The following is a 25,907-nucleotide window of genomic DNA, read 5'->3' as shown; positions in this document are numbered from 1 at the left end:
TTCCAGATTAGCATAACTTTTTATACTTGTTTAACGAAGTGTCTTAAGTTAATATTAAGTTTGTATGATGCATTTGGTAATTTTGCATGTTATGATGAGGAATGAGCATGGATGATGCACTGTAGTTGGGCTTCCACCCAGCTTTATTGACACTAAGGTAAACTGTAGTCTATTTGAAGCAATATTAAAGTATTCGGGTTGTTGTTTCTGTATACAGAGAAATATCACGCCAAGTATACGATTATAAAATGGGGCGACAGAGAACTAAACCCAGGCAATATTATACTGAAAAAATTTAATTGTGATTTAATATAAGCAATAATAATTTATTGATTAATTGGGCTTTTTACGTAACGAAAGTTTATTCAAATAGACTGCAGTCACAAGTACGTATTATCAAAGGTATGTGGAATACATTTTGTTTTACATTATTACAAGTTTATTACATGGTACTTCAGTATTCCTAGTTACGTATATTATTAATATGATTTGTTAATTAGTTTTTAATACCATTGTAATTTATTATAATAGCAATAATTGGAAACACCAAGTAAAGAGAAATGTAAATAGTTCTTCGCTTCAGTTAAACATTGAAAATGTAGTGTTGAAATATACGTTGTTAATCATTTGTTGAAAAAAATAAGAATTGGCTAAGAAAATATCATGCTGGATATTAATTTTAACTACCATAGACGCGGGTTGTTTGTATTTGGTAGAAAATTCTGAGTTCGTCTGAAATAAACAGATTTCCACTAGACTGTAGCAATAGCTTCGAATATTAGGTTACAGGCATTCAGCCGTACAGTTTAACATTAATTGGTGCTATATAAATCAAACAATTAAATGCTACAGCAGTTTTGTATATTAGTGAAATACGATAGATATTATATTTCAACACAAATTTAAACTCTTCACAGTCGCATATCACGTGTAGATTTAGATGTTCTGGTTAAATATTTAGACTAGATTTAAACATATCTAACGGGTGATGTAAGGGCAGAGTCGGCACTGTTACGATCACCTAGATTGAATGCTTTCCCTTCAACCTTCTTATCGTCTACTCATAATGTCAACGACTAATTTTCTTTCCATAAACTGTGTTAGGGAGAATGAAAACTGAGATATATACTAATAATAATGCATGTCACTGAAAATAATAGCATTATTTTGCAAATCATTATTCATATGACGTACGATTTCAAAGTAATGCAAATATATTCAGTGATTGTACAGTTTTGATGCATCGAAACTCCTTGGTCACAATTTTGTTTTATAATCCCATTCCATATCCATTACAAGTAACTTTTCTTCCATTTTTCCATAAAAGCAGATTCTGCCCATTTGCAGATGTTACCCCTTCACTATCAGCATGCTGAATAACATGTACCGCAGTCTAAAACAGTAATCAAAGATAAATTTATTTGTCGTCACAAATATTCATAGCAATAATACTAAGTGACAAATAAAAGACCTAATTACACATATAAATAAAAACCTATATAAGTATTATGATGTTATACAATTTTGCCATTTAAATTCTAAATTGAAACCGAACACTATCTATTAAGAGAACAAAATACTAATAAACTCTCTATAACGTTCTCTCTTTCAGTCACACATAAGAGAATTACGAATTATTCTTTTAAAATTAATATCAAAACGATTCTAAGTTCTTTGATACCGGTTTTAGACTGCGAGATAACGCTTTCAGCATGTACCGATACCGATAACGAAATTGTAACGTTATACTAAAAACGTTATTCTGTTACGTAACTATGCACTATTCGTTTCACTTCGCTTTTGAGGACAGTTGAAACGACAAGAAGTGGGTATTTTTGTCAACTATTATTGCAATAATTTATTATTAATAATTAATATGCATTTAAGAATGATAGAGATACATGCAGAGTGGGCATTTAATTTTCCTTTTTTTTATTAGATCCTAAATATATATATATTTTTAATAGCTAAATAATACAATTACGTGCCTACATAAGGCATGTTTGATGTCATTAACGTAATAGTTGATACAAATATCCATAGTGAAACTAATGTGGCCTGTCTGTCATTTTTCTTGTGTAATCATGGTCTACTTGTACCTATAAAATCCTTTCATTTAAATATATTTTTATTACCTAACCGAAAAGCAATAATGCAATGTAGAAGTGGTAACATTATACTTTAACCTTTTATATGTGCGAGGGAGATAGCATATTATCAACCAGCAATGTGCAAGCGAGATAGCAGTGCCGCCTATCTTTCGAATATTTTATGGCGCGAAGGTAACATCAATTATTTAAATGAAAGGAAATTCTGTTGTTTCGTTTATAAATCGTATAAAATGTTAATTAAATTTATCGTTTTAAATTGTAATTTATTATTGTTAGTTACAAAGCTAGCCGTAAGGACATTTGTTTTCAAATTTTTATAATTATGCGTTTAGGATACGAAAAATCGCTCATATTGTAATAATAATTTTATTTAGGGCTATTTATTTAGTCGGTAGGTAATTATTATCAAACGATTTATGGTATGTATATAATGTAAGCAAAATTATACATTAATTTCTTTTAATCGATTGAAATTGTATTTAATTTTAGAGTCAAGCAAAAATTTTATCTGGACAGCATTATAATTAAATAATGTATTAGTTATTTACTTCATAAAAATAACAACATAGACAAATGGTAAATTAAAAAATCACGCGTCCATAAAGTTTTACAAGGCGGCAAAAGTTCGAACGGCCGCCATGACACTTCATTGACGCGGAATTTTTGACGTTTGTCATCATTGTCATAACCTGTGGTCATAACATTTTTTTAATGCTAAAATGGGCGCGTATTTGCAAATTACGGGCACCTGCCTTGCTCGCCCATGGGTAATAAAAAAAGTTCAAAACGCAGCTTTATTATGAATAAATCAAATGCGTTCAGCCTCTTTCACTATCATATCAAAAAGTTGATGTATTAGACAGGGATGGAAGAATAATTGTTTATGTAACTGAATTTCTCAGTTTCGTAAAGAATTTAACTTCTAGCTCTTAGACTACAATAGCTACAGTACCAACAGAGAAATATACAAAATATAAAGCTATTTTGCTGACAATATATCGTTGTATTATTTTAATCCCCACTTCAAAACTACATATTTATAAAATAACTATGCTGTCCCGGCAAACGTTGTTCTGCCTTACTCTTATCACTCAGGGGTATGAAAAATAGATGTTGGCCGTTTCTCAGAGCTACCCAATATGCACAGAAATCTTCATGAGAATCGGTCCAGCCGTTTTGGAGGAGTACGGTAACTAACATTGTGACACGGGAATTTTATATATTACTAGCGGTCCGCCCCGGCTTCGCCCGTGGTACATATTTATGTTTTCTCTACATAAGAACCATCCTCGTACTTCAAGGAATATAATAAAAAAAGAATTATCGAAATCGGTTCAGCCGTTCTCGAGTTATGCGCTTACCAACACATTTTGCGATTCATTTTTATATATAAGAAAGATATTAAACACAATTTATAAAACCAGCATACTTATTTATGATTTTTATTTTTCTAAGTTTTAATTACTATACATTTTTATAACGAACTAGCTGTTGCCCGCAGCTTCGCCTGCGTGGAAACGATAAATGTTCATGGTACAAACTTTCATCCCCTATTTTATCCCCTTGGGGGTAGAATTGATCAAAATCCTTTCTTAGCGGATGCCTACGTCCTATCATCTACCTGCACGCATTTCAGCCCGATACGTTCAGTAGTTTTGGCTGTGCGTTATAGATCACTTATGTCAGTCAGTCAGTCACCTTTGAGTTTAATATATTTAATAGATCGGTCACCTAGCCAACAAAAAATAGCCGAATTGGTCGAGCCGCTCTCGAGTTTTACGCTTACCAACACTTTTAGAGGTTCATTTCTAGAGGTCCGTACATAAAGGTAAAACCGGACCCTATAATTGAGATTTCTGTGTTTGTCTGTCTGTCTGTCTATCACCAGGCTGTATCTAACCAACCACGATAGTTGGGCAGTTGAAAATTTTCAGAGATACTATTGGGACTGTGCACGATTACAGCGCCAACTAGCGTCCACAACTTTGTGGGCTCTGTCATATTGACGTTTAGGCCGTTTATTGGTGAAAAAATATCGTAATGAAAAAATAACAAATATTTACGACTAATAAATTGTTGTGATACCACGATTTGGGTGGAAAAAAGGTGTTGAAATTATTTTGGTCATTTAAATCAAATGAGGTAAGTCCAAAAAGTGTGTTTAATTTTGATTGTGTCAGGGTTTGTTTACTTTGTCTCCGCAACTATTTTGTCTCCGCAACTATTTTGTCTCTCCACCCATGGGCTAGTATGAAAGTGCGCGCACGTAGCGACGCAACTCCCCATACAAATTGATGGGAGAGACAAAATAGTTGCGGAGACAAAGTTGCTCGTGCGCGCTAGCTCTTACAGTAAAACAATAAGAAAAAGCTACTGTAATGGTTTCATTATATAACAGTAAATACATTTAAATGTTCCTGTATCGCTAGTAATAAATTAAATATCGTTTTCAGATCGAAATGAGTGTTGTTTAGACCGGGTATGTGTGTTACTCACGATATCAAATTCCAACCACAAACTGTAATTCAAGGAAAGTTGTTGGTATTGGCTGGACATGTCCGAAATGTAGAAGAATTAAGAACAAAGGAAGGGCAGAGTTCAATAATTCACGCTCTCATCATAAGGCAAACATCTATTACGTTGCCACCTTACAAAACGGTTAACGTGAATAGAGCACGAGTAGTCACTAGTGTTAAATGCATTGAGATAATATTACTACGTATGGAGGAGACACCACGAACAAAATCTGTGCGCCATTTTTTTGCTCTAACTAAGTTTTAAAAATTATTATCTAGTTAGGTACTTAACGGTGAAAGTTATTCCTTTGCACTTTTCCGTATTATTTGTATTATTTGTGCAATATCGTAACACACACGAAGGCATGTTTGATGCGTTTCACTTTAAAACCATTAAAAAATACCGCTCAAAGTGGAACATAAGTGATGTAGGCGGTGTCGTCTCCATATTAATATTATTTCAATGGTTAAATGTAATTGTGTTTATAATCAAAGTGGTAAATGGTTTGGTAATGTTTATTAGCGGACTAATGCGATTAAATAATGATATTAAAATGTATTTATGTAGAATCACTTTGCAATTGACAGATACATCTGATGACAGAGCTTACATTATTTCTACTTTTGACCACCATGAGCGCTGCGATAGATTATGTTACCCCCACCTAATACTTCGCACCCAGCGAATATTTCTGTTGCCGCTATAGCAATAAATAAAAATATAAGGTTAAGCAACGGTTGGCGCGGTCATAAATTGGATGTGTGATCTTTTTTTCATATTTAATTTATTTTATTTTGTACTTAAATATTTATTACGTGAATAAATAATTTTTTCTTCCTTTTTCCTTTCGAATTCATTCATTTATTTTGCAGAACGTACAGATATACGGAACCCTTTGTGTCACGAGTCCGAATCTCACTTGACCGATTTTTATTTATATTGATTATCGAAATATAATTTCATTTTAAATCTTGTACAATCTTTTCATTCACTGTGGAATATCATTGCTTCATGGTATCATCCATTTTCTTATTTTTCCAAAATAACTTTTTCAAAAATTTTCAAAAAATTTCTTCATAATTTACTCGTATCAAGATCGATGTCAATTCTATCTGCTGACCGTAGTTTCTCTTGTATGTCTCCTGAAACACGAAAACTTAATTATAAGCTATTCAACTATATCTTAATACTATTATAAAGGCGAAAGTTTGTATGGATGTATGGATGTATGGATGTTTGTTACTCTTTCACGTAAAAACTACTGAACCGATTACAATGAAATTTAGCACACATATAGAGGGTAACTTGGATTAACACATAGGATAGGTTTTATCCCGGAAATCCCACGGGAACGGGAACTATGCGGGTTTTCCTTTGAAAACGCGGGCGAAGCCGCGGGCGAAAATCTAGTACACTATAAAAAAAAGACGTGTGTCACTCGGGGACTGCCGCGGTAAAGCTATTGCATGCTATGCCTTCAAGCCACACCTCCGCGCCCGTCGGAGTGGGGAGCGTGAGGTTTTTTCGTTACGGAATTTCTGTATTCGGTCCCCGCGCTCAAGGTCCGCGATAGAAGCTATGCAATAGCTTAATAATATTTTTTAGACAAAAAAAATCCTTCAAAGGGACAGAATTGAACAAAATTTAAATAGGACCAACTGTAGGGCTTTCAATTAATAAAATAATTATCAAAATCAGTTCACTCCGTCGACAGTTCTGATGTAATAAACCCAAAAAAAGGTCACCCGCGTTATTTTAAATATATGTTATAGTCAAATCCCGAAACACAATCTCTTCGCGGAAGGACTGGTTCATCTTAGGTTTGGCAAAAGCCATCGGGCAATCCTCGAAATACATTTGAATTTCACCTTTTGACTGAAGTCAGCATCAGTCTCGGGCGTAGGCGAACGCAGCATTGGCATCACACGCGCATAAGATGCCTTAGCTAGACAACGACTGAAGAAAATTTATTAGTAAAAGGCCGAAATATTACATTTATTTGGGCTTTGACAAAGTCATTATGCCAGACCTGAGGTTTGACCAGTCCAACCTACGAGTGCCCGAGCTTCGGGGTTTGACTATAACATATACATACATAGGGACAGACAACGGGAAGCGACTGTTTTATAATATGCAGTGATTATCCAGATATATTAAAAAATATTATATTTTGCTACCTATTTTTTAAATCAGATTTTAGTTTTAGATATTATGTTTATTTTGCCCTAAATGAATAAAAATGTAGTAAATCACAAGAAAACATATTTTTTCTTGTATTTACTTCATTTGGCGATTATTATTATATATAGATTTATTAGCTTTCCGCCCGCGGCTTCGCCCGCGTTGTTAAAGAAGAACCCGCATAGTTCCCGTTCCCTCTAATAATAATCCATAGGGATTTCCCGGATAAAACCTAACCTATGTCCTTTCTCAGGCCTCAAGCTATCTCTGGACCAAATTTGAAGTAAATCCATGCAGTACATTTTGAGATTAGCCCGGACATACATACAGACAAACAGACAAAAACTTTATTCTACTTTAAAAAAATATTCAATGTACAGTTTTAACTTTCCTACGATTTTATTATATGTATAGATTTATTAATACTCACTCAAGTCATTTCCCATTGGGCATTTCTTTAGATGTTTCGCCAAAACCAACCTTAACACCTTGACTTCAGAGCTCAATTTTAAGTTGGCATCTCTTAATCTCTGCACCTCCATTTCTTGACGATGTTTTACTTCTCTCAATTTTTCCCTATAAATGATGAAAAAAGTTATTCTATTGTACAAAATTTAACACATTTTGATATCATATAAAGATCTTTATAGGGAGACTAGCTGTGCCCCGCGGTTTTACCCGCATTGCTCCGCTCCCATTAGTCTTAGCGTGATTATATATAGCCTATAGCCTTCCTCGATAAATGGGCTATCTAACACCGAAAAATTTTTCAAATCGGACCAGTAGCTCCTGTCGTTAGTATTATTAATGCGAAAGTGTGTTTTTAAGCTAATGCATAGCTTCTATCGCGGGCCTTGAGCGCGGGGACCGAATCGAGAAATTCCGTAACGAAAAAACCTCACGCTCCCCACTCCGACGGGCTCGGAGGTGTGGCTTGAAGCATAGCATGCAATAGCTTTACCGCGGCAGTCCCCGAGTGACACACGTCGTTTTTTTATCTTTCTTTCACGTCGTTCGTTTATAATATGGAATTTGTGCGGGATATAGTTAAGATAATTATATGGGCTAGTTATTATACTTAGAACTTGGCACCCGACTTTTAAAAAATTCACAATTTTTGTGTTCATCAGAAACCTAGGCAAAATCGCTGTATATACGCTACATAAAAAAAAATTGGTTGTAAATATATGAAACCTTACCTATATCGTTTAGAAGCGGCACTCGAACAACTCCGTTTTTCGTTCAAATCATTAACATCACTATTCTGTTCACCAACACTAACACTATCACTTTTGGTCCTCACTTTACCGTTCACTTTAGGCAACCTCGGTATAGGTAATTTGTGCACAACAGGTATTGTATTTATCACTTTAACAGGTATTAACGTACCCATAGGTACAGGTGGCGAAGTTTTCTTATTAGTGATAACACTTTTTAGTTTTTCCTTCGTCCCGTTTTCAACTGTTTTCACATCGTCCACCGCTTTCATCTTAACCCGTTTGCCGTTTGGCAGTTTTATAATAACTTCAATGTTTTCATCACTATTGTCTTTCTTTTTCTTGTCATGCTCTTTTTTCCTATTATCTTCCGTGACGTCACTTGTCAAGCTATCAACAACATAATCTAATGACTTCTGGCTCATTATTGGTGGGGGTGCTTCTAAATCCTTTTTCTCTATATTAACTTTGCCATCTTTTCTTATTTCGTGAATTTTTATAACATTATTAGTGTAGGAGACTGTTTCAACATCTTTCTTTTCGTGTTTTGACTCATCTGTGTCTTTAACAACTCTGCTTATGGTAGTCACTTCGTTTGTGAGTTTCGATATAGTTGTTGTTTCATATTCTTTGACGGCGCCCGACTCGTCACTGGATGACCTTTAATTATTGAAATGTTAATATAATATGTATGACTGACCGGTAGGCTTGGTTGGTAGTGGCCCTGCCTTCCAAGCCAGTGGTCGTGGGTTCGATTCCCACCCGGGGCAAATATTTGTGTGATGAACAAAGATGTTCGCTCTGTGTGTGGGTGTTAATTATCTATACAAGTATTTATTTAAAAATTATATATGTATGTTTATCAACCATCTGGTTTCCATAACACAAGCGAAAGCTTAGTATGGGATCAGATTGTGCCGTGTGTGAAAATTGTCCTGAAATATTTATTTTTTATTTATTAATTGAATATATAAACCTTTATAGTGTAAATAGCATATCAGCGACTTAGTTGATTCAATGTTATATTAAATAGTAACCCAGAAACAACAGCGCCATTTAATTAAGAAGCTAGGCTATTAATAAAGCTAGTTTGCTGTGCCGGTCACAAATATGGTGACAGAATATTAAAGGTTTGTGCTAAAAAAAATTTATTGTTATATTATTTTATACAATTAAATAAATAATCTGTAACATCAAATGGCAGCAAGACAATACTATAATGAAGTTTATGCTTACAAATAATATGATATTTAAAATAGTATTCAATTTATTTACCTGCTAATAGTAATATTTCTCTGATTATTAGCCGTATAGGTACAATCCGCGTCCAGCGGGAAAACAAGGTGCGGTGTGTGTAGCACATCCTCTGTTGATGATTCCAACGATAGCATGTTGTGCCTGCAAATGGAAAGTATAAAATAATAAAAAAAGTTTGGAAAATCCAAAAGTGCACGCCTCATAATTTTTTTTTAATAATTATTTTTGTTTATTTAATAACAATTAAACCACATCGAATCAGACCCTGAAAAATGAAAGGGTTCTATTCCTGAGCATACTCAAGCGTAAGAGAAAAAAAAAGACTCGATTAGTAAAGTATTTCGGTCGCTATCGTGTTAACAAGAAAAAGGATCCGCACATACAGACACACGGACGTCCAAGACAGAACTTTTTTAAACTGTTTTTTAACTAGTTTAAATAACAAAAATGACATCAAAAATATCATGAACGTTAAAAATAGTGTTTTTTCTTAATATGTGTGTGTATGTATTATCTTACAAGTGCAATGTATGATACATAAAGACATTTTAAGTTTGAAAAATCAGATGTTTTGCGCGAAGTGACAGTAGTACCCACCTCAACGCTTCGCTTATGAGGCGTGCAATAAATAAATAAATAATTCCTTTATTTAACAAGACAGGATTATTACAATATGGTGTATTTCACAATATTAATTAATTTAATAATTTGATATTAATATAATCATGAGATTCATTGGTTCCCGCACTAGGGGAAGCCTGTCCTGCGGGACCAAACAACGATTAACAATATAATATTATTTATAACAGAGCGGCATAGATTATGTGGTTAATATTTAAATTCGTATTCAAGTCATTACATAAAAATATTATTTTAATTCATTAAATTCATAAGTATTTTTTATTAACTAGCTTTCCCACTGTGTCTAATACCTAATAAATATATAATAATATTATAAAGCTGAAGAGTTTGTTTGTTTGTTTGAACGCGTTAATCTCGGGAACTACTGGTCCGATTTGAAAAATTATTTCGGTGTTAGATAGACCATTTATCGAGGAAGGCTATAGGCTATATATCATCACGCTAAGACCAACACGAGCGGAGCAATGCGGGTGAAAACGCGGGGCGCAGCTAGTAAATTATACATATAAACCTTCCTCTTCAAGGGGATGAAAGATTGTACAATAAATTTATATTTTTCACGCAGACGAAGCTGTGGACAACTAGTAATATTATAAATGCGAAAGTTTGTGAGGATGTATGGATGGATGTTTGATACTCTTTCACGCAAATACTACTGAACAATTACAATTTACTTTGAAATTACAATGAAATTTGGTATGCAGGTAGCTGAAGACCCAGAAGACACAGGCTACTTTTTATCCCGGAAATCCCACAGGAACGGAAACTGTGCGGGTTTTTCTTTAAAAATGCGGGCGATGCTTTATAATATTAGTCACGATACATACTTCGCCTCCATGGCTCGCTTGAAGCCCTCATCAAACGGGTTGACAGTGACATGCTGCAGATCTTGGAACAGCCCCACTTCTTCGCAGTTTCTTATAAATCGGGTTGGTGTCGGCGTTTGGTCCGCTGTAAGTTGTTATTAAGTATTATCACTTTGTGAAGATAAAAACAAGATAATTTTAAATTTACAAAAAAGACGCTTGATGATGAAATCAACGAAGAATCTTTTTTTTATATTTTTAAAGTGAACCGTCATGTCCATGGAGTGAGTCAATGATTTTGGTAACTATCTAATCTCTAGAGTCTTTGGTAACTATGAGTCCATGGATCTCAATGAAAACTATCTAATATCCTATATTTTTTCGCAGGCAGATAGCTAGCTATCTTTGTACGAAATTTCAGCCAAATCAGTTCAGTGGTTGAGGTGTGAACAAAACAGACTTTTTGCACTTTTGCTATTAGTACTAATTATAAATTTTAATATTAGTTAGGATTTTACATTAAAGTTAGGAAAGAAAAGTAACCATTCTTATATATAATGTTTAATGATGCTAAAATAATTCCAGAATCCTTACCAGCGAAAGCCGCTTTCTGCTCCATACCAAGCTGCAGCACCATATCATGTTTCTTGGTATGCACATGCAGGTGATCCTCGTTTGTGAATGTCATGCCGCAGTCAGGGATCGTACAGGCGAACGGTTTTTGTGGCTCCATTGTGTTTATTCACATTTTCTGTAATAATTTTTTTATTAATCTGTATGCATGTTTAAAGTTCATAGCAAATGTTATAATTTTCAATAAATAACTTGAAACTAGTTAGTCAATCATAGTAATAACATTTTTTGCAATGTATCTATAATCTTATATATAAAAATGAATCGCAAAATGTGTTGGTAAGCGCATAACTCGAGAACGGCTGAACCGATTTCGATAATTCTTTTTTTATTATATTCCTTGAAGTACGAGGATGGTTCTTATGTAGAGAAAACGTAAACATGTACCACGGGCGAAGCCGGGGCGGACCGCTAGTCTTATATATAAAAATGAATCGCAAAATGTGTTGGTAAGCGCATAACTCGAGAACGGCTGAACCGATTTCGATAATTCTTTTTTTATTATATTCCTTAAAGTACGAGGATGGTTTTTATGTAGAGAAAACGTAAACATGTACCACGGGCGAAGCCGGGGCGGACCGCTAGTTGGAAATATTTTTCTAATTACTAACGACTATCAAATTATCAATGCTGCATTATCTTTGTATTAGACCATAAAAGGAATACAGTAATCACTTCCTAGTTTACCAGAACATTGCATTAGTAACTTGAATATATATTTCAACAAAGATCAAGGAATTTGGTAAACAAGCTTGCTTATAACATGCCCCACTACAATACGGTTCATAAATTGAATAAGAGTTTACCTTTTAAAACAGATACTTCCGTATTCGCCGAATCAAAAGCATAACAGAGGTAAATTGCACACAAATTTATTATGTTTATAAATGTATATTTATAATATAAAAGCGAAATTTTTACCAATACAAACCTGTTTCAGCAATAATGTTATAATTCAGTTGCCCTTATAGGTGAGTATACATTCATTTGCATTCTCATTAAACTTCACTAAATGAATTACACCCATTGATAAGACCACTAATCACTTTGAATAAAAACAACACGATAAACACTCCAAATAGTTACAGTAGTAACCAATTTAATATAGCTTCTTTAAATACTGGTTCGATTAATAAGAATGTGGATAATTCTTTAGATAAATATGTTTTAAATTTTAATTCACAAACACATTCACAAATATTAATGTTGCAGATTTAGGTATTATACCTACACCTGAGACCTACACTTTGTAACAGTGACTTTGACAACAGAATGAACAGTTAAACACCGAGAGTTAAACATCAGATTGAAGTTGAATCATTGATGCGTTCATTATTGATATAGTTTTAAGCGTAGAGTGAGAATGAACCATAGAGGAGGCACTAAAATGACAAGGAATGCGTGAGAGAAATACACTTATGACTATAAAGCTAAGAGCAAGAGAGACAGAAACATTGTTTTTTGTTTCTCTCATGTTATGCGATTTCTTTTGTTGGGGACAAAGGCAGTTTGTCCCAAACAAGCGGCTACAGTCCATTGTTTTGCTAGTTTTCTGTTTTTTCTCGCTGTTAAGTGACTTCAAAGTTTAATAAACGTTGACAGTGATCTGTTTTAATCCGACTTTAAGTGAAAATATGGTGCGTTGTAGTGTGATTGGTTGTAAAAATCGGCCGGAACGAAGATTACCAAATATTACCTTTCACACGTAAGTAAACTTATTTGAAGTATATTGTTTTATAGAACTGGATATAGTTGATACATTTTCATTAACTCTAATGTGAAATTATCTACAAATATATAATATTTTCATCGAAATAGACGTAAACATTTTTTTGTGTTATCCGACTAAATTACGAAGTGTTCTTGTTGTTCAGGACGCCATTTGTTTTTACGTAGTTTCAAATTTATGGTATAATCATGTGATTAACATTAGGGATACCAGTACAGGGTAAAATTTTCCCCAAAATCGTGAAATGTTTTTTTAATATTAAATGTTAATGTTTGTGTAAAGTTTGTTACACGGTTCGGTTTTCCGGTTCAGCTTTCCTCATTTGCATTGGTTTAAGTATTTTTTTTTTCAATGTCGGTTTTTTTGTATATTCCAGGTTACGATGCACATCATAACGCTGAAGACTGCGAAGCTGGCCCTTCCACACGAGCTGCAGCTGCCACTGAAGGCAGCGAGGACCCTGCCCCGTCAGGAGAGGCGGTGTTGGAGTAAAATCCGGAAGGCCACCCCCCGCGCCTTCCTCACCGAGGTGCGGCGCGCCTTTATAAGAACGAACGAGCGGCGGAGTCGTCCATTTTCGTCTGCTACTCGCGCGCACATTATCGCGGACCCTCTGCCCATTTATTTCTACCGTCATTTTGCTGTTCATTTTCAAATAAATGTATTTCGTTTAATTTACTTTTAATTTGAACTATTTCCAGTACGTTTTTATTAGACTACATTTACGGCTGTATCTTCTAATTGCGTTGACATAGAAATTTGATTTTATTACTGCTTAAAGGTATAATAGACCTAAGTTTTTGATGTGAATATCAATTATTGAATACCTACATTACATTTGCGTTCATGAGTAAAGGGGTTATAAGATTAATTTTTTTTTTTATATAATGTAATAAAAAATTCATGTTTTTCGTAATTATTCCCGTATCTGTTTTATAAGATATTATTCTGTCTTCTGATTCAAATTCAATTTGAATCTGAATCAGAAGAAATAGCAATTAAAACCGCATATTCTGAAACTAGCAACTACTTGCAAGGGAATCACAACCTACAAGGTACTCCCCACGTCCTATAGCACAGACAAAGAAAAAATTGCTACAAGCAACATTTAAAGATACAACATAATAAAACAATTAGGTTTGTTCGAAGCCCTCGGTGCGCGAGTCCGACTCGCACTTGACCTTTTTTGTCCTAATTTTACTGTATTTTCTATTATTATTTACCATTGATTGAAATGATATCTAAACTTTAGCCTTGTTTTTTTATAAAAAATATATGAACTGGGATATTTCGATATTTGTGGTTAATTGCGAGAAGTGTAAAAGCAAAAGTTGTAATAAATATTTTAAATACCTACAACTTTACCATTAAACTTTATTCCGCAGTTATAGTTTTTTTAATCCCGATCTCAGATCGATCGTAAATAACTTTTCCTCTAATTTTTGTTACCTATATTCTCTTCCGTTTGAAATTGATTTCATTGTTCTATAATATTACTTTTATGTTTCAAAAGTTAATAAAAAATCATGTTGAACAATATTACTTTGTTAATTTCAAAAGTTAATATTAAATTAGTGGTCCACTTAGGTCGTGCACATGGCCCAGGGGGGGGCATGGCCCATGACCCCCATGACCCCCCCCCCCTGGATCCGCGCTTGTACCGGCCGGCCGCCCGGCTATATATTTTATACCCGTGCGAAGCCGGAGCGGGCCGCTATGTTTTTATATACAACGTTCACAGTTTTTCTGTAGTGTATTTACTATTTAGTATCAGCATTGCACCCGTGCGAAGCCGGGGCGGGTCGCTAGTTAAGTTAATAAATAACAAAATCTTTTCAAATCTGTCTTTTTCTTCATAAACCTATCTTACAAAAAAATACCCAAACATTTATAGATATTTTGCCAGTTTTTCGGATAAAAAGTTTTTGTAATAGTTGGCAACATTGACGTAAGGATTCGCCATCTCGTTCGGGTATACGCCGATGTCGTCTCTAGTACATTCTCCCTCTACGGTTTTAAGTTATGGATTTAGTTTAATGAATAAAAATAGACTTTTGAACTAAAAAATCTTTTTAAATTCAAATAGAAGGTATTTTATATTAGTTTGTTCAATCTACGTTAAAAAAATTATTCATTGATAAAACATTGATGCAACATAGACCAGTGCAAACTTAGCACCCCATCAATGGAATTTTGGGTCGAAAATGACCTTGATCGTTAGGTCCCCGTTAGGTCCTTTAAGGTCCCACAATTTTTTCGTTAGGTCCCCTTTAGTTTTTTTTTAAATAATTTTTTAAATTTTAGGTATAAAAAAAAATGCACTTTAGCACCCCATCCATAGAATTTTGGGTCAAAAATGACCTCAATCGATAGGTCTCCGTTAGGTCCTATAAGGTCCCACAGTTTTTTCGTTAGGTCCCCTTTAGTTTTTTTTTAAATAATTTTTTTTTAATTTTAGGTATAAAAAAGTTACACTTTAGCACCCCATCCATAGCAAAATTGGCAAATTTTATCAAAATCGTATTCTTTACCGTTAGGTCCGTATGGGCTCATCATTGAAATTGTTGAATTATTTATTTTATTAAAATTATAAAATAATAAAAACCTGCGCATGCGCCTTAGAGCATTAAGGCATGCGCACATCATACATAAACAGCGCGAAATTTAAAATGGTATCGTTTCATTTATTAAATAAATCTATTGTTCTGAGAGTGCTTATTTATTAAAAACCTACTTTTCAACCTAGAATTAAAATAACCTGGTATTAGTGTCAATCTATGGTGTCAATATATTTTTTGTAGCGGCCACAGGGCCACACTACGGTCAAGGTATAGATTCGGAAAGAATAACATGCAACAAATCATTAATTTGATTCGGGATGACCTTCGCGTGGACACTCGAGGGGGCGGTATTCCAGTGGAACTGCAAGTGATGGCAGTTATTCGATATTGGGGCCGGCATGAGGTAGATGTGACTTGTGCTCTAGTTTTGGATATATACAATAGAAAAGCCTGTATAACGATCTATTACATTACAGATCCAAGAAGATTGTGCTGACATTCACAGAATGAGTCAACAGACACTTTCCCGTTTGTCCCGAAATGTTGCTATTGCGTTAGCTTCTAAAAGTTCGCGTTATATTAATATGCCGTCGAACTCAACCGAGGAAGCCAAAGCAATTAGGAAATTTGAGGCCATAATATGCGGGATGAAGCGTATCATTGGTGCAATAGATTGCACTCATATTAAGATACGCAAAGTGAGTGGAGAGGCTGGACAGTACTATGTTAATAGGAAGGGACATTACTCCATTAACACTCAAGTATGAACATTGTACAACAACATTTTAGTTTGATCATAGTGTATTTAAAGTAATAAATTTTCATTGTTATGTGTGCTATTATGTGTTTCTAATTTATAATAATATTGATGACAATAATTACAGGTAGTATGTGACTCTGACCTTAAAATCTGCGATATTGTGTGTCACTGGAGAGGAAGTACACATGATTCCCGCATATATAGAGAAAGCTCAATAAAGCGGAGGTTTGAGGAGAATGAATTTCATGGGAAGCTGATTGGAGATAGCGGGTATCCTTGTACTTCGCATCTTCTAACACCAATATTAAGACCAAGGACACAGGCAGAAGAAAGGTACAACCTGAGTCACATACGAACGAGGAATACTGTAGAGCGTTGCTTTGGGGTGTGGAAGCAAAGATTCCGCATACTCAACGAAACAATGCGAGGGTCTCTGCAAGTGATCAAGACCACTATTGTTGCTTGTGCAGTTTTGCACAATTTAGCAATACTCTTTAATGAGTCTATTTTAAATCAAGGTATTTGTGCAAACTAATATGTAAACAAAGTATATTTAATAATGCCAATACATAAAAAATAAGCATATTTTAATTCTTTATTTTGTATTTTTCTAGATCCTTCAGGCCTTGAAAATCAATTATTAATCGATCCAACTATCCCTGATAATATAGAAGATGAAGACGAAAATATAAACAGGGCCATTTATATTGAAACTTATTTTAATCAATAAAAACCATATTTTATTATTTTTCAAAATTTATTTTTTTTAAATATTCCTCCTCTAATGCAAGTATTTGGAGCTTCTTCTCGTGAAGCTCCCTCTCTTGTTCTATTCTTAATAGGTGAAGCTCCCTCTCTTGCTCTATTCTTAATAGATGCAACTCTTGTTGTTGCTTCATTAATTCCTCCCTGCTTTTTTTTGCAAGGAGGAATAATTGATGCTCGTAATTGGAATTTGATTTCCCACTGTAAAAATAACATAAACATTAAACATTATTTCACATAAATCACAGCTGAACAATAAGCACAGGAAATTTCATGAAATTCTATTTTCAACATTACATACTTACGTTTTTTTTGGTTTAGCTTTGAAAATATGATGTGTAGGATTTATACGTGGCAATTCAGTGGAGAAATTTGGCAATTCAGGCTAAAAATAAAAAAATAATAATTATTTTAAAATAATATAAATTTTATTTATAATACTGATATTTTTGTATAACATAACTGATAAAAATATTATACAAATTATTATATAATATGATTACCTATGCATGTGCAGTGCTTTCATCATTTTCATTCAATTTCAATGTATCATCAGCAGACTCCTTAGTAACTTCCTATAAATATATAAAATATAATTACTCAATCTCACAATAAAAAACTATATATGCATAGCGCTATTATCCCTTAATGGATATTCCAAATTAAGGAATAATAGCAGTAGAAAATGTAAAAAATATAAACCTGTTGGCCATGTGTTGCATCGCTATCGAAAGGATTGTTATCAACCACAAACTCATTAGGAAGAGCTGCTATAAGCTCTTGATCTTCAGGCGGAGGACTTGGTGGCGGAGGTCCCCCGCCTGTCATGTTTCTTGCCGTTCTAAATTTGTGTTCCGAAGCCTTAGCTTTCTTCAAATTCCTCCACTGATTTTGTATTTGGCTTAAGTCCCTTTTATGGAGTGAAATGATATTATAACTGAAATATAAATACAATAATAATGTTATTACACTGTAACAATTTATTAAATACAAGAAACTGTTAGAATAAGTAAAACTAAAATAACCAAGACAAAACATCTTCCCATGCAAGTTTTTTTGCTGTATTTGTATTAGTCGACGTATCCTTATTCTCTAATATAATATGTGCTCGCTCGAGCACTAATTATTTTCGAAGCACTTTCTAAAGAGCAATATATATTTATTAATAAGCATTAAAACATGTAAGGAAATAAGTACATTCTATTAGATTTCTTGTGTACATTACGTACCTTATCCTCCTCACTCCAATTCGTCGAACGAGAACGTTTATTGATCATTGAACTCATTTTAAATTAAAACTGAATTTGAATTTATCAAAAATCTCAAATCTGTACAAATGTTTGAAATTTGAAAGTTATCAACCTGTCAGTTAAACGTCATACAAAATAAAGTCTACCATTCATATTTGTCAAAAAGTACATTTTTAGTCAAGTTTTACGTGAATAGCGGGTTTTATTTCGATAATGTTACTAGAAAAAAATACATATATTGACGTAACTTAGTTGAGAGACTGCTGAGATAGGTTTATAAGTACCTATTTTAATCATTGTTTAAGGAGTTGAGAGTTATTTAACTGAGAGGTGTTTATGCAACAGATCAGTCAGTTTTTATAAGTAAGGCTGGTAATTTTTTACGACATCACATTAGAAACCTCAAAAATAGCAGAACTTCTCCACTATTTAATGGATGTTATTATACATATAAACCTTCCTCTTGAATCACTCTATCTATTAAAAGAAACTGCATCAAAATCCGTTGCGTAGTTTCAAAGATTTAAGCGTACAAAGGGACATAGGGACAGAGAAAGCGACTTTGTTTTATACTATGTATAATATAATAATGATAGTGATAGCACAGTATTACAATATTATTTCCTACAGTAAGGAAACGCCTTTGATGTCGCGCGATGCCGCCGCCAGCGTAGGTACTTACGCTGCCACACGAAAATACGCTAGGGTTGCAACAAATGGGAAATAAAACAATTGTGATTATTAATATTATGATGAAATCATTTATTCATATGTACATTCAAAATAATTGCGATTATTAAATCTGATGTAATCATTTGTTCATAAATATATAATTACAGATATTGCACTGCTAAATATTATTTACGTGGACACTTTATTTTTGGATGTTCCTAATTGTATATTATACCATTTAAGAAGTAATGCATTCGCATTGGGATGTACAATCTGATTAGAAAATAATGAGGACAACATATACATAGCTTTGATTTTAATTCAACAGATACAATTATTAATACAATCTTTCTGAAATATTGTTTCCTTCTGGGATTTCAATGTAGATTTACATCCGTAAACGGAACAGTTTTTGCGCGCCATAATAGAATATGTAAGTACCTATGTATAATAAAATTATTACACAAAAAATACGACTGCGTCGTCCTTTCGCGATAGTTAATGCAAACTCAGCGTGATTGCATTAAGCGGCCCGCGTCGCCCGACCCCCCGCCAGTTCCCCTCCGTTTCTCTGCACAAGTACATTCGTCGCCATACTGTAGGAAATATGGTGATACTGTGGTGATAGTCCGGCTAACGAAAGATAAGACTGGAAAAGGCGGCAAATTCAAAAAATCATCATATTAAGGTAACCTAATGGTAACTTAGGTTATAGTTGGAAATAAAGTTTTGATACTTTAATTTATTATTACGAGCTTTGTTTTTTTGAGAGATTAACAACCTCTACAAACTCTTCATCTATATAATATTATATATATGTAATCTGGTACAGTTATCTGATACAGATAAAAAAAGAACAGCTAGTGAAAGTAATAAAAAACATAATAAAATACAATTAAATTTTGTTTAATCAATATAATCATATTAAATCTAAAAGCCGCGTTCAGCCGCGAATAAAGAATAAGAATCACTATCATTATCTCTGACATCATTAACTCTTCCATTTCTGCAGTTATTCCATCTTGTTTTTTTTGTACTGCTCTTCAACATGAATAACATGGTTCGGTCATAGAAGAAATCTCGTTGAGATACTGATTTTGTGTCTTTAAACATTTTGAACGGACAGATCGTTCAATTTTATATTGTTGCTTTAATAGTTTATAACTGGATTACTGGTATCATCCATGCAAAATAATAATAATAATATTAAACAAATCATATAATGTGCAATGCAATCAAGATGAAAAGTATCAAAATATCAAGTCACACTGTGTGTTTTTCCTTGAAAACTACATCTCTTTCAAATTGTTTCTTTTTAAATTTATTAATCATAGTTTAAAGTTTTCGTCATGTTTTCAACTCAGTTTTCAATTATTAGAAATCACTAAAATCCTAAGCTAAAATCGCAGAAAATAAAATCACTTTGACAAGCTTTGACACATCAACAACTCAGGTTTTAATGACAGTTAACTGTTAAGTGTTGCCAAATAAATTTTCGAAATAAAAAGCCAGTCTCATCTTTCGAACCAGACGTGACTAATATAGATTTATTTATTGATTTAATAAATGAAACGATACCAATTTAAATTTCGCGCTGTTTATGTATGATGTGCGCATGTCTTAATGCTCTAAGGCGCATGCGCAGGTTTCAATTATTTTATAACTAGTGCCCCGGCTTCGCCCGTGGTACATATTTAGTATCCTATATCCTTCTCCTGGCTCTAAACTACCTCCCTGCCAATTTTCAGCTAAATCGGTTCAGCCGTTCTTGAGTTATAAGTGGAGTAACTAACACGACTTTCTTATAAATATATAGATTTTAATAAAATAAATAATTTAACAATTTCAATGATGGACCTATACGGACCTAACGGTAAAGAATACGATTTTGATAAAATTCGCCAATTTTGATATGGATGAGGTGCTAAAGTGTAATTTTTTTATACCCAAAATTAAAAAAAAAATATTTAAAAAAAAACTAAAGGGGACCTAACGAAAAAATTGTGGGACCTTATAGGACCTAACGAAGACCTATAGATTAAGGTCATTTTTGACCCAAAATTCTATGGATGGGGTGCTAAAGTGTAATTTTTTTATACCTAAAATTTAAAAAATTATTTAAAAAAAACTAAAGGGGACCTAACGAAAAAATTGGTGGACCAGGACCTAACGGGGACCTAACGATCAAGGTCATTTTCGACCCAAAATTCCATAGATGGGGTGCTAAGTTTGCACTGGTGCAACATAGAGCCTTGCATAAAAAAGGCGGTAAATTCAAAACTTTTTTCTTTTTTTTTCACAAATTAGGCAAATTATAGTTCTAGAACCCTAGAACCTAGAACTTAATAAAAATCAAACACACAATAAAATACAATCAAATTTATTTCAACAGAGCATAAACAATGGATAAATTGCATTGATATAATAAACATTTTAAGTAACACGATAATTTAAGACATATTGAAATGTAATTTCGGGTTAGTGATTGCTTTCACATTGTTCGCGAAATATGAAGTGTATTTTTCTGGTGAATAGCCATGTATTTTAACTTGATGTGGTGTGTACGCGCGTTCGCGGAGGAGTCCTCTGTCAAATAGAGGATACGTTGTGGATCTCTTCTTTCTAGGTGAGTCTTGCATCTGTTGTGAGGGATAAGGGTCCACATAGCGTCTTCCACTAATATCGCTGCCATCCGCTGTCGGGAATATCGTTGGCTAAATTAATAAAACATTGATGTTAAAGGGTTTGTAAGAAATTAGCATAGTTAGATCTATTTACAACATGTACATTAGTTACGATGTTAGTGTATTAAAAACAAAATTGTCAAAATTAAAAGTAAAATAATTTGCGGTTGTGGATACATTTTTATCCTGACCACAGATAATATAATACAAGTCCTTACTCATGTTTTATATGCGAAAATGTGTTTGTTTGTCTTTCTTTCACATCAAAACAGAGCGATTTATTGAAATGATAATTGTATCTGGCAATAAAATTACGAGGCTAGACCGCTAGAATAGGTATTTATATGCTACTTTTTACCGCGGTGAAATATCTCATTTTTAAGGAAATAATACTTGTGCATTGATGTTCAATAATATAAATTCCTTAGTGACGCGTACCTTCTAATCATATCGGAAGAGAAAGTATGACCTCATGACTCTAACACTTTCGCATTTAACGTTCGCCACCATATAAGTAATTATTGTAGTACGTATATGTATGATTAACGATCAGTTGAGAAAAGATGGGCCAACTTTGATTTATAAAAAAAATATTCAAGTATTGAAGCAGTCGAAGTTAAATTAAGGATTACCTAACGAAAACTACTAGTCAGAACTCAGATCGCGTTTCAAATTTAAATAGCGGTTTAAAAAGATATTAACTAGAACAAAATTTTTCCAATCTGTAATATTTATGATTCCACAAGCAACATGAATCGTCAACCTTTTTTAGTAAGTCGATAAAAAATTACATTTAATTTTATAAATGGTAACATTTTTCAATAATAATTAACTCATACACGTAACAAAATTACTTGGCTTGCCTGCGCCTCTGCTGTTGAAGATCCCTGGAGAGGGTTGGCTCTGAGGTTCGCCTGTGTTCTGTTGGATCGGGCCCATTCCAACCACGGCTGGGTTCGGCTCGTTTTGCTGACCTTTCCATGGTCTGCAATATTATTTTTAATAAATTACGTTATAATACGTTGCCCTTTTTCAAATCGGTTGAAGTTGTTGATTACAAACACAAAAATAAAACTAATATTAACCAAAAATTCATTTAACAAAAATCGAAAATGAATGTGTAGATATATAACTAAAAGTACAAGTAAGTAGGTATTCTTACTTATCGGGGAAGAGTTCTCCGGGCTGTCCTCTGGTTTGAACTATTCTTTCGCCATTAACTTCCACCACGCATCTTAAACGAGCGCAGCATGTTGGGAATTCTGTTAAAATTATCAAGAAGAGCATTAAAACAACATAATATATGTATAGGACATATTTTAAAATGGCCTATCGCTATAACTAATAAACTTCTAATTTTATTTTGTGTTAAATAACATTGACATCGGGTTTTTATTTTATTTATTTATAGATAGTCTCTCTCTCTTCTCTGCTCATAGAATATCAGAATGTTCTTAATGTACATACAGTATGTAAAATTACTGGACGTCGAACCCACGTACACTAGCGTAATCGGTAATTTATCAATACTGTATAAATTACATTAATTTTCATACATACCGACATTTTCATCTTCAATATACTCATGACATTCCAACGCATTTTCTGGAATTTTTGGTTTCCTGCACCTGCAATATTTGATGCGAGTTAGTTAAAATAATCTAGCCGATTGTTTCGCCTCTGCACGGATTGGTACGGGTTAAAAACAAAAATGGACAATGCAGTGGCCTTGGAGTTGCAAATATTTCCAGAATACATCTTTTTATTAAAATAATAGCAAAGACAAAAATTTGGCAATGGATGATTTAAAACTTCGTATACGAATTAAAACATACAAAACGTAAGTAAATTAAACTTTAAATACTTTCAGAGTGCGATCATACACATTTTTAAATGAACCCATAAAAAGTTTGTGTAAAAATAGACAGTTTTGAAAGCCCGCCATCGTTTGTAATACAACTGCGCGCGCTATCGTTAAAAAATAAAAAGGCTCTACCAATTAGGATGCAGTTTACGTAGTGTTACATAATAATAATGTAAAAAATTTAAACCGAAATACAAAAACCTAGTTACATTCCCTTACATTTTTTTACTAAAAATAAAGTACTAACCCAACAGCAGCGATGAAATATTTTCCATCCCGTATTTCGCATCTATATCGATGGCAGGTATAGTGGTCTGACCACTCCTGCCAAGGCTGGTAACCCTTTCTTGAATATTTGTCTACACACGCTTGATCTAAAAAAAGAGATTAAATTAATTAGCAGGTATAGGGCTTTTCAATCACGTCTCATTTATTTACCGTTAAAATTCTATCAAATCTGCATATAAAACGGTAAATAAAGCAATTAGGTACTAGAAAATTTTAAGACAACGATACAGTTCTAGAATAATGTACAAAGAAACTGCATTCTTCTCTTACAATGTTAAAACATTTGAAAAAAAAAATGAGTTGGCTACCTCATTATTTATTGAGTGTTAAATTATAATATGTATTGATATAAACGGTTTAATTCACGTTTATTTACTTACAGCTTACATCTTCAGCTATCGCAAATCGCAATCCAAGTCCCATCAGAAAAATTAACGATCTGTATTCCATAATTGTGAATTAAAAAAATATCTAAAATAAAAAAAATATATTAAAAAATAAAGCTACTCCAACTTCCTGGAACACACTGAATTAAAATCGCCATTCACGCTCTAGAAATACGTTTCCGAGAAACGATTATTTTCAAAACTTTTGCGAAATGATACATGTTTTCAAAAGAAATGTTAAATATTTTGTATGTAGTAGGCGGATTTCCCACACTTGTTTTACACATAATTATAGAACTTCTTTAATATTTCCTTAACCAAATTGTATTTAGATGTACACTCCATGATGTATACTCCACTATCATCAAGATGATTATTTTATTAAGTAATAGATTTGCAGATCATTGCAACATAATATTAACTCTGCTCGAAAATCATCCTCTACGATCCTCGGAGCAATCTACGATCGATCAAACGTGATTTCACTTTAGACTAGTCAGCTTTGAAAATGTATATTCGATTACATTACACTCCAATAATTAATTAAAGAGAGATCACACTGGACCATGTCAACAACATTGCTAACTATATCGAGGCACTTTTATAAATACGCGCTCCTAATGAAATTTATTTCCCGAAACTTTTTTAACATTTCACTTTGTATATAAGCTACTTAACATTATCAAGCCAATGGCGCGATTTTTCGAGATACAAATTTACCTGAAATTAGAATTTTAATTTTAATGCAGGTAGAAACTAAAAAAGAGTGTTGCAGCGCTGGCAACACCAAGAACTGTATCGTTTCAGTCAACATATTTCATTCTTTTTTCCATTCGAAAGTTCTAAGAATATGGACCATTGTTCTGTTTCAAGAAAAAATATTTGATTATCTATGTATGAAGGATTTATGTGATTATATTCTTGATTTACCAGAGATGATTAATTAATCAACCATCATCATAATATTATATTTTTAGAATTATTATAATCATGCACTAGATTATAGAGGTAATCTTAGATTATAATATTATGTATTTAAAAAAATAATTACAAGTTACAAATTTCATTTTTGGCAATAATTTATTATCTACTTTTATTAAACAGTTCTAGTTCTGATAAAATTAAAAATATAAATTTTATTGAACGCATCCTTAAATGCCTCGATGTCTCTGAAAGGGCATTGAAACTTTCTGGCATATCAACCCGGCCGCCATTTTGATTTTTTTTCAAAATCGCGGCGCACGATTAAGGTTGTATGCATGGATAGAGGATACATAGACAAACAAAAAATGTCTAATAACATAGTACCCTAAAGCGTCACATTACCGAGATATTTGGAGATAAATATTCACTTATGAGTACAACGACAAACACTAAAAATTGACTTATTACGTGTCTATATGCATAATATTATCTCCAAATAATCACTCCCAGGTAGATTATTATTAATTAACAGTTTATTGGAAGAAAGTAGGTACATTCATTACATAAAAACATACATACATTACATAAAAATGTAAGTAATGTAATGAATACCTAATTTCTTCCTGTAATAATAATAATCTACCTGGGAGTGATTATTTG

General features: G+C 33.2%; 2 protein-coding genes and 2 long non-coding RNA genes across 6 annotated transcripts; 1 reads left to right on the top strand and 3 right to left on the bottom strand.

Annotated features, from left to right (window-relative positions):
- Positions 1 to 5,099: 5,099 nt before the first annotated feature.
- On the bottom strand, positions 5,100 to 12,544 carry Atf-2 (Activating transcription factor-2). Its single transcript, XM_090117741.1, has 7 exons — positions 12,296 to 12,544; positions 11,326 to 11,482; positions 10,753 to 10,876; positions 9,302 to 9,424; positions 8,009 to 8,686; positions 7,240 to 7,385; positions 5,100 to 5,770 (listed from the first exon to the last, which is right to left on the bottom strand). Exons 2-7 carry the CDS (start codon positions 11,462 to 11,464, stop codon positions 5,703 to 5,705), a joined length of 1,278 nt encoding a protein of 425 aa, XP_089973867.1. The 5' UTR covers positions 11,465 to 11,482; positions 12,296 to 12,544; the 3' UTR covers positions 5,100 to 5,702.
- Positions 12,545 to 12,714: 170 nt separating this feature from the next.
- LOC149896411 (uncharacterized) lies at positions 12,715 to 13,767 on the top strand. Its single transcript, XR_016458326.1, has 2 exons — positions 12,715 to 13,069; positions 13,470 to 13,767. It is a non-coding gene; the product is annotated as an uncharacterized LOC149896411 (long non-coding RNA).
- A 3,385-nt stretch (positions 13,768 to 17,152) lies between these two features.
- Positions 17,153 to 18,539, bottom strand: LOC149896410 (uncharacterized). Of its 2 annotated transcripts, none has more exons than XR_016458306.1 (5): positions 18,409 to 18,539; positions 17,882 to 18,116; positions 17,683 to 17,754; positions 17,485 to 17,564; positions 17,153 to 17,380 (listed from the first exon to the last, which is right to left on the bottom strand). It is a non-coding gene; the product is annotated as an uncharacterized LOC149896410 (long non-coding RNA). The 2 variants fall into 2 exon arrangements; XR_016458307.1 differs by lacking the exon at positions 18,409 to 18,539 and adding an exon at positions 18,205 to 18,378.
- Positions 18,540 to 21,496: 2,957 nt separating this feature from the next.
- Positions 21,497 to 24,405, bottom strand: LOC149896409 (uncharacterized). 2 transcript variants are annotated; one of them, XM_090117734.1, is made up of 6 exons: positions 24,318 to 24,405; positions 23,897 to 24,023; positions 23,346 to 23,413; positions 22,948 to 23,047; positions 22,640 to 22,770; positions 21,497 to 21,796 (listed from the first exon to the last, which is right to left on the bottom strand). In XM_090117734.1, the coding sequence occupies exons 1-6, from the start codon at positions 24,385 to 24,387 to the stop codon at positions 21,552 to 21,554; spliced, it is 741 nt and encodes a 246-aa protein (XP_089973860.1). In that variant the 5' UTR covers positions 24,388 to 24,405; the 3' UTR covers positions 21,497 to 21,551. The 2 variants fall into 2 exon arrangements, with proteins under 2 accessions (XP_089973860.1, XP_089973861.1); XM_090117735.1 differs by having other exon boundaries at positions 22,649 to 22,770.
- Positions 24,406 to 25,907: the final 1,502 nt, after the last annotated feature.

The sequence above is a fragment of the Colias eurytheme genome, chromosome 28, assembly GCF_061535395.1.
Source record: "Colias eurytheme isolate Ceu_HAF_F1 chromosome 28, ilColEury1 Martin Lab GWU primary, whole genome shotgun sequence".
Lineage (NCBI taxonomy): Eukaryota > Metazoa > Arthropoda > Insecta > Lepidoptera > Pieridae > Colias > Colias eurytheme.
Note: the sequence above shows the minus strand (reverse complement) of the source record. Positions and strands in the feature narration are given on the sequence as shown.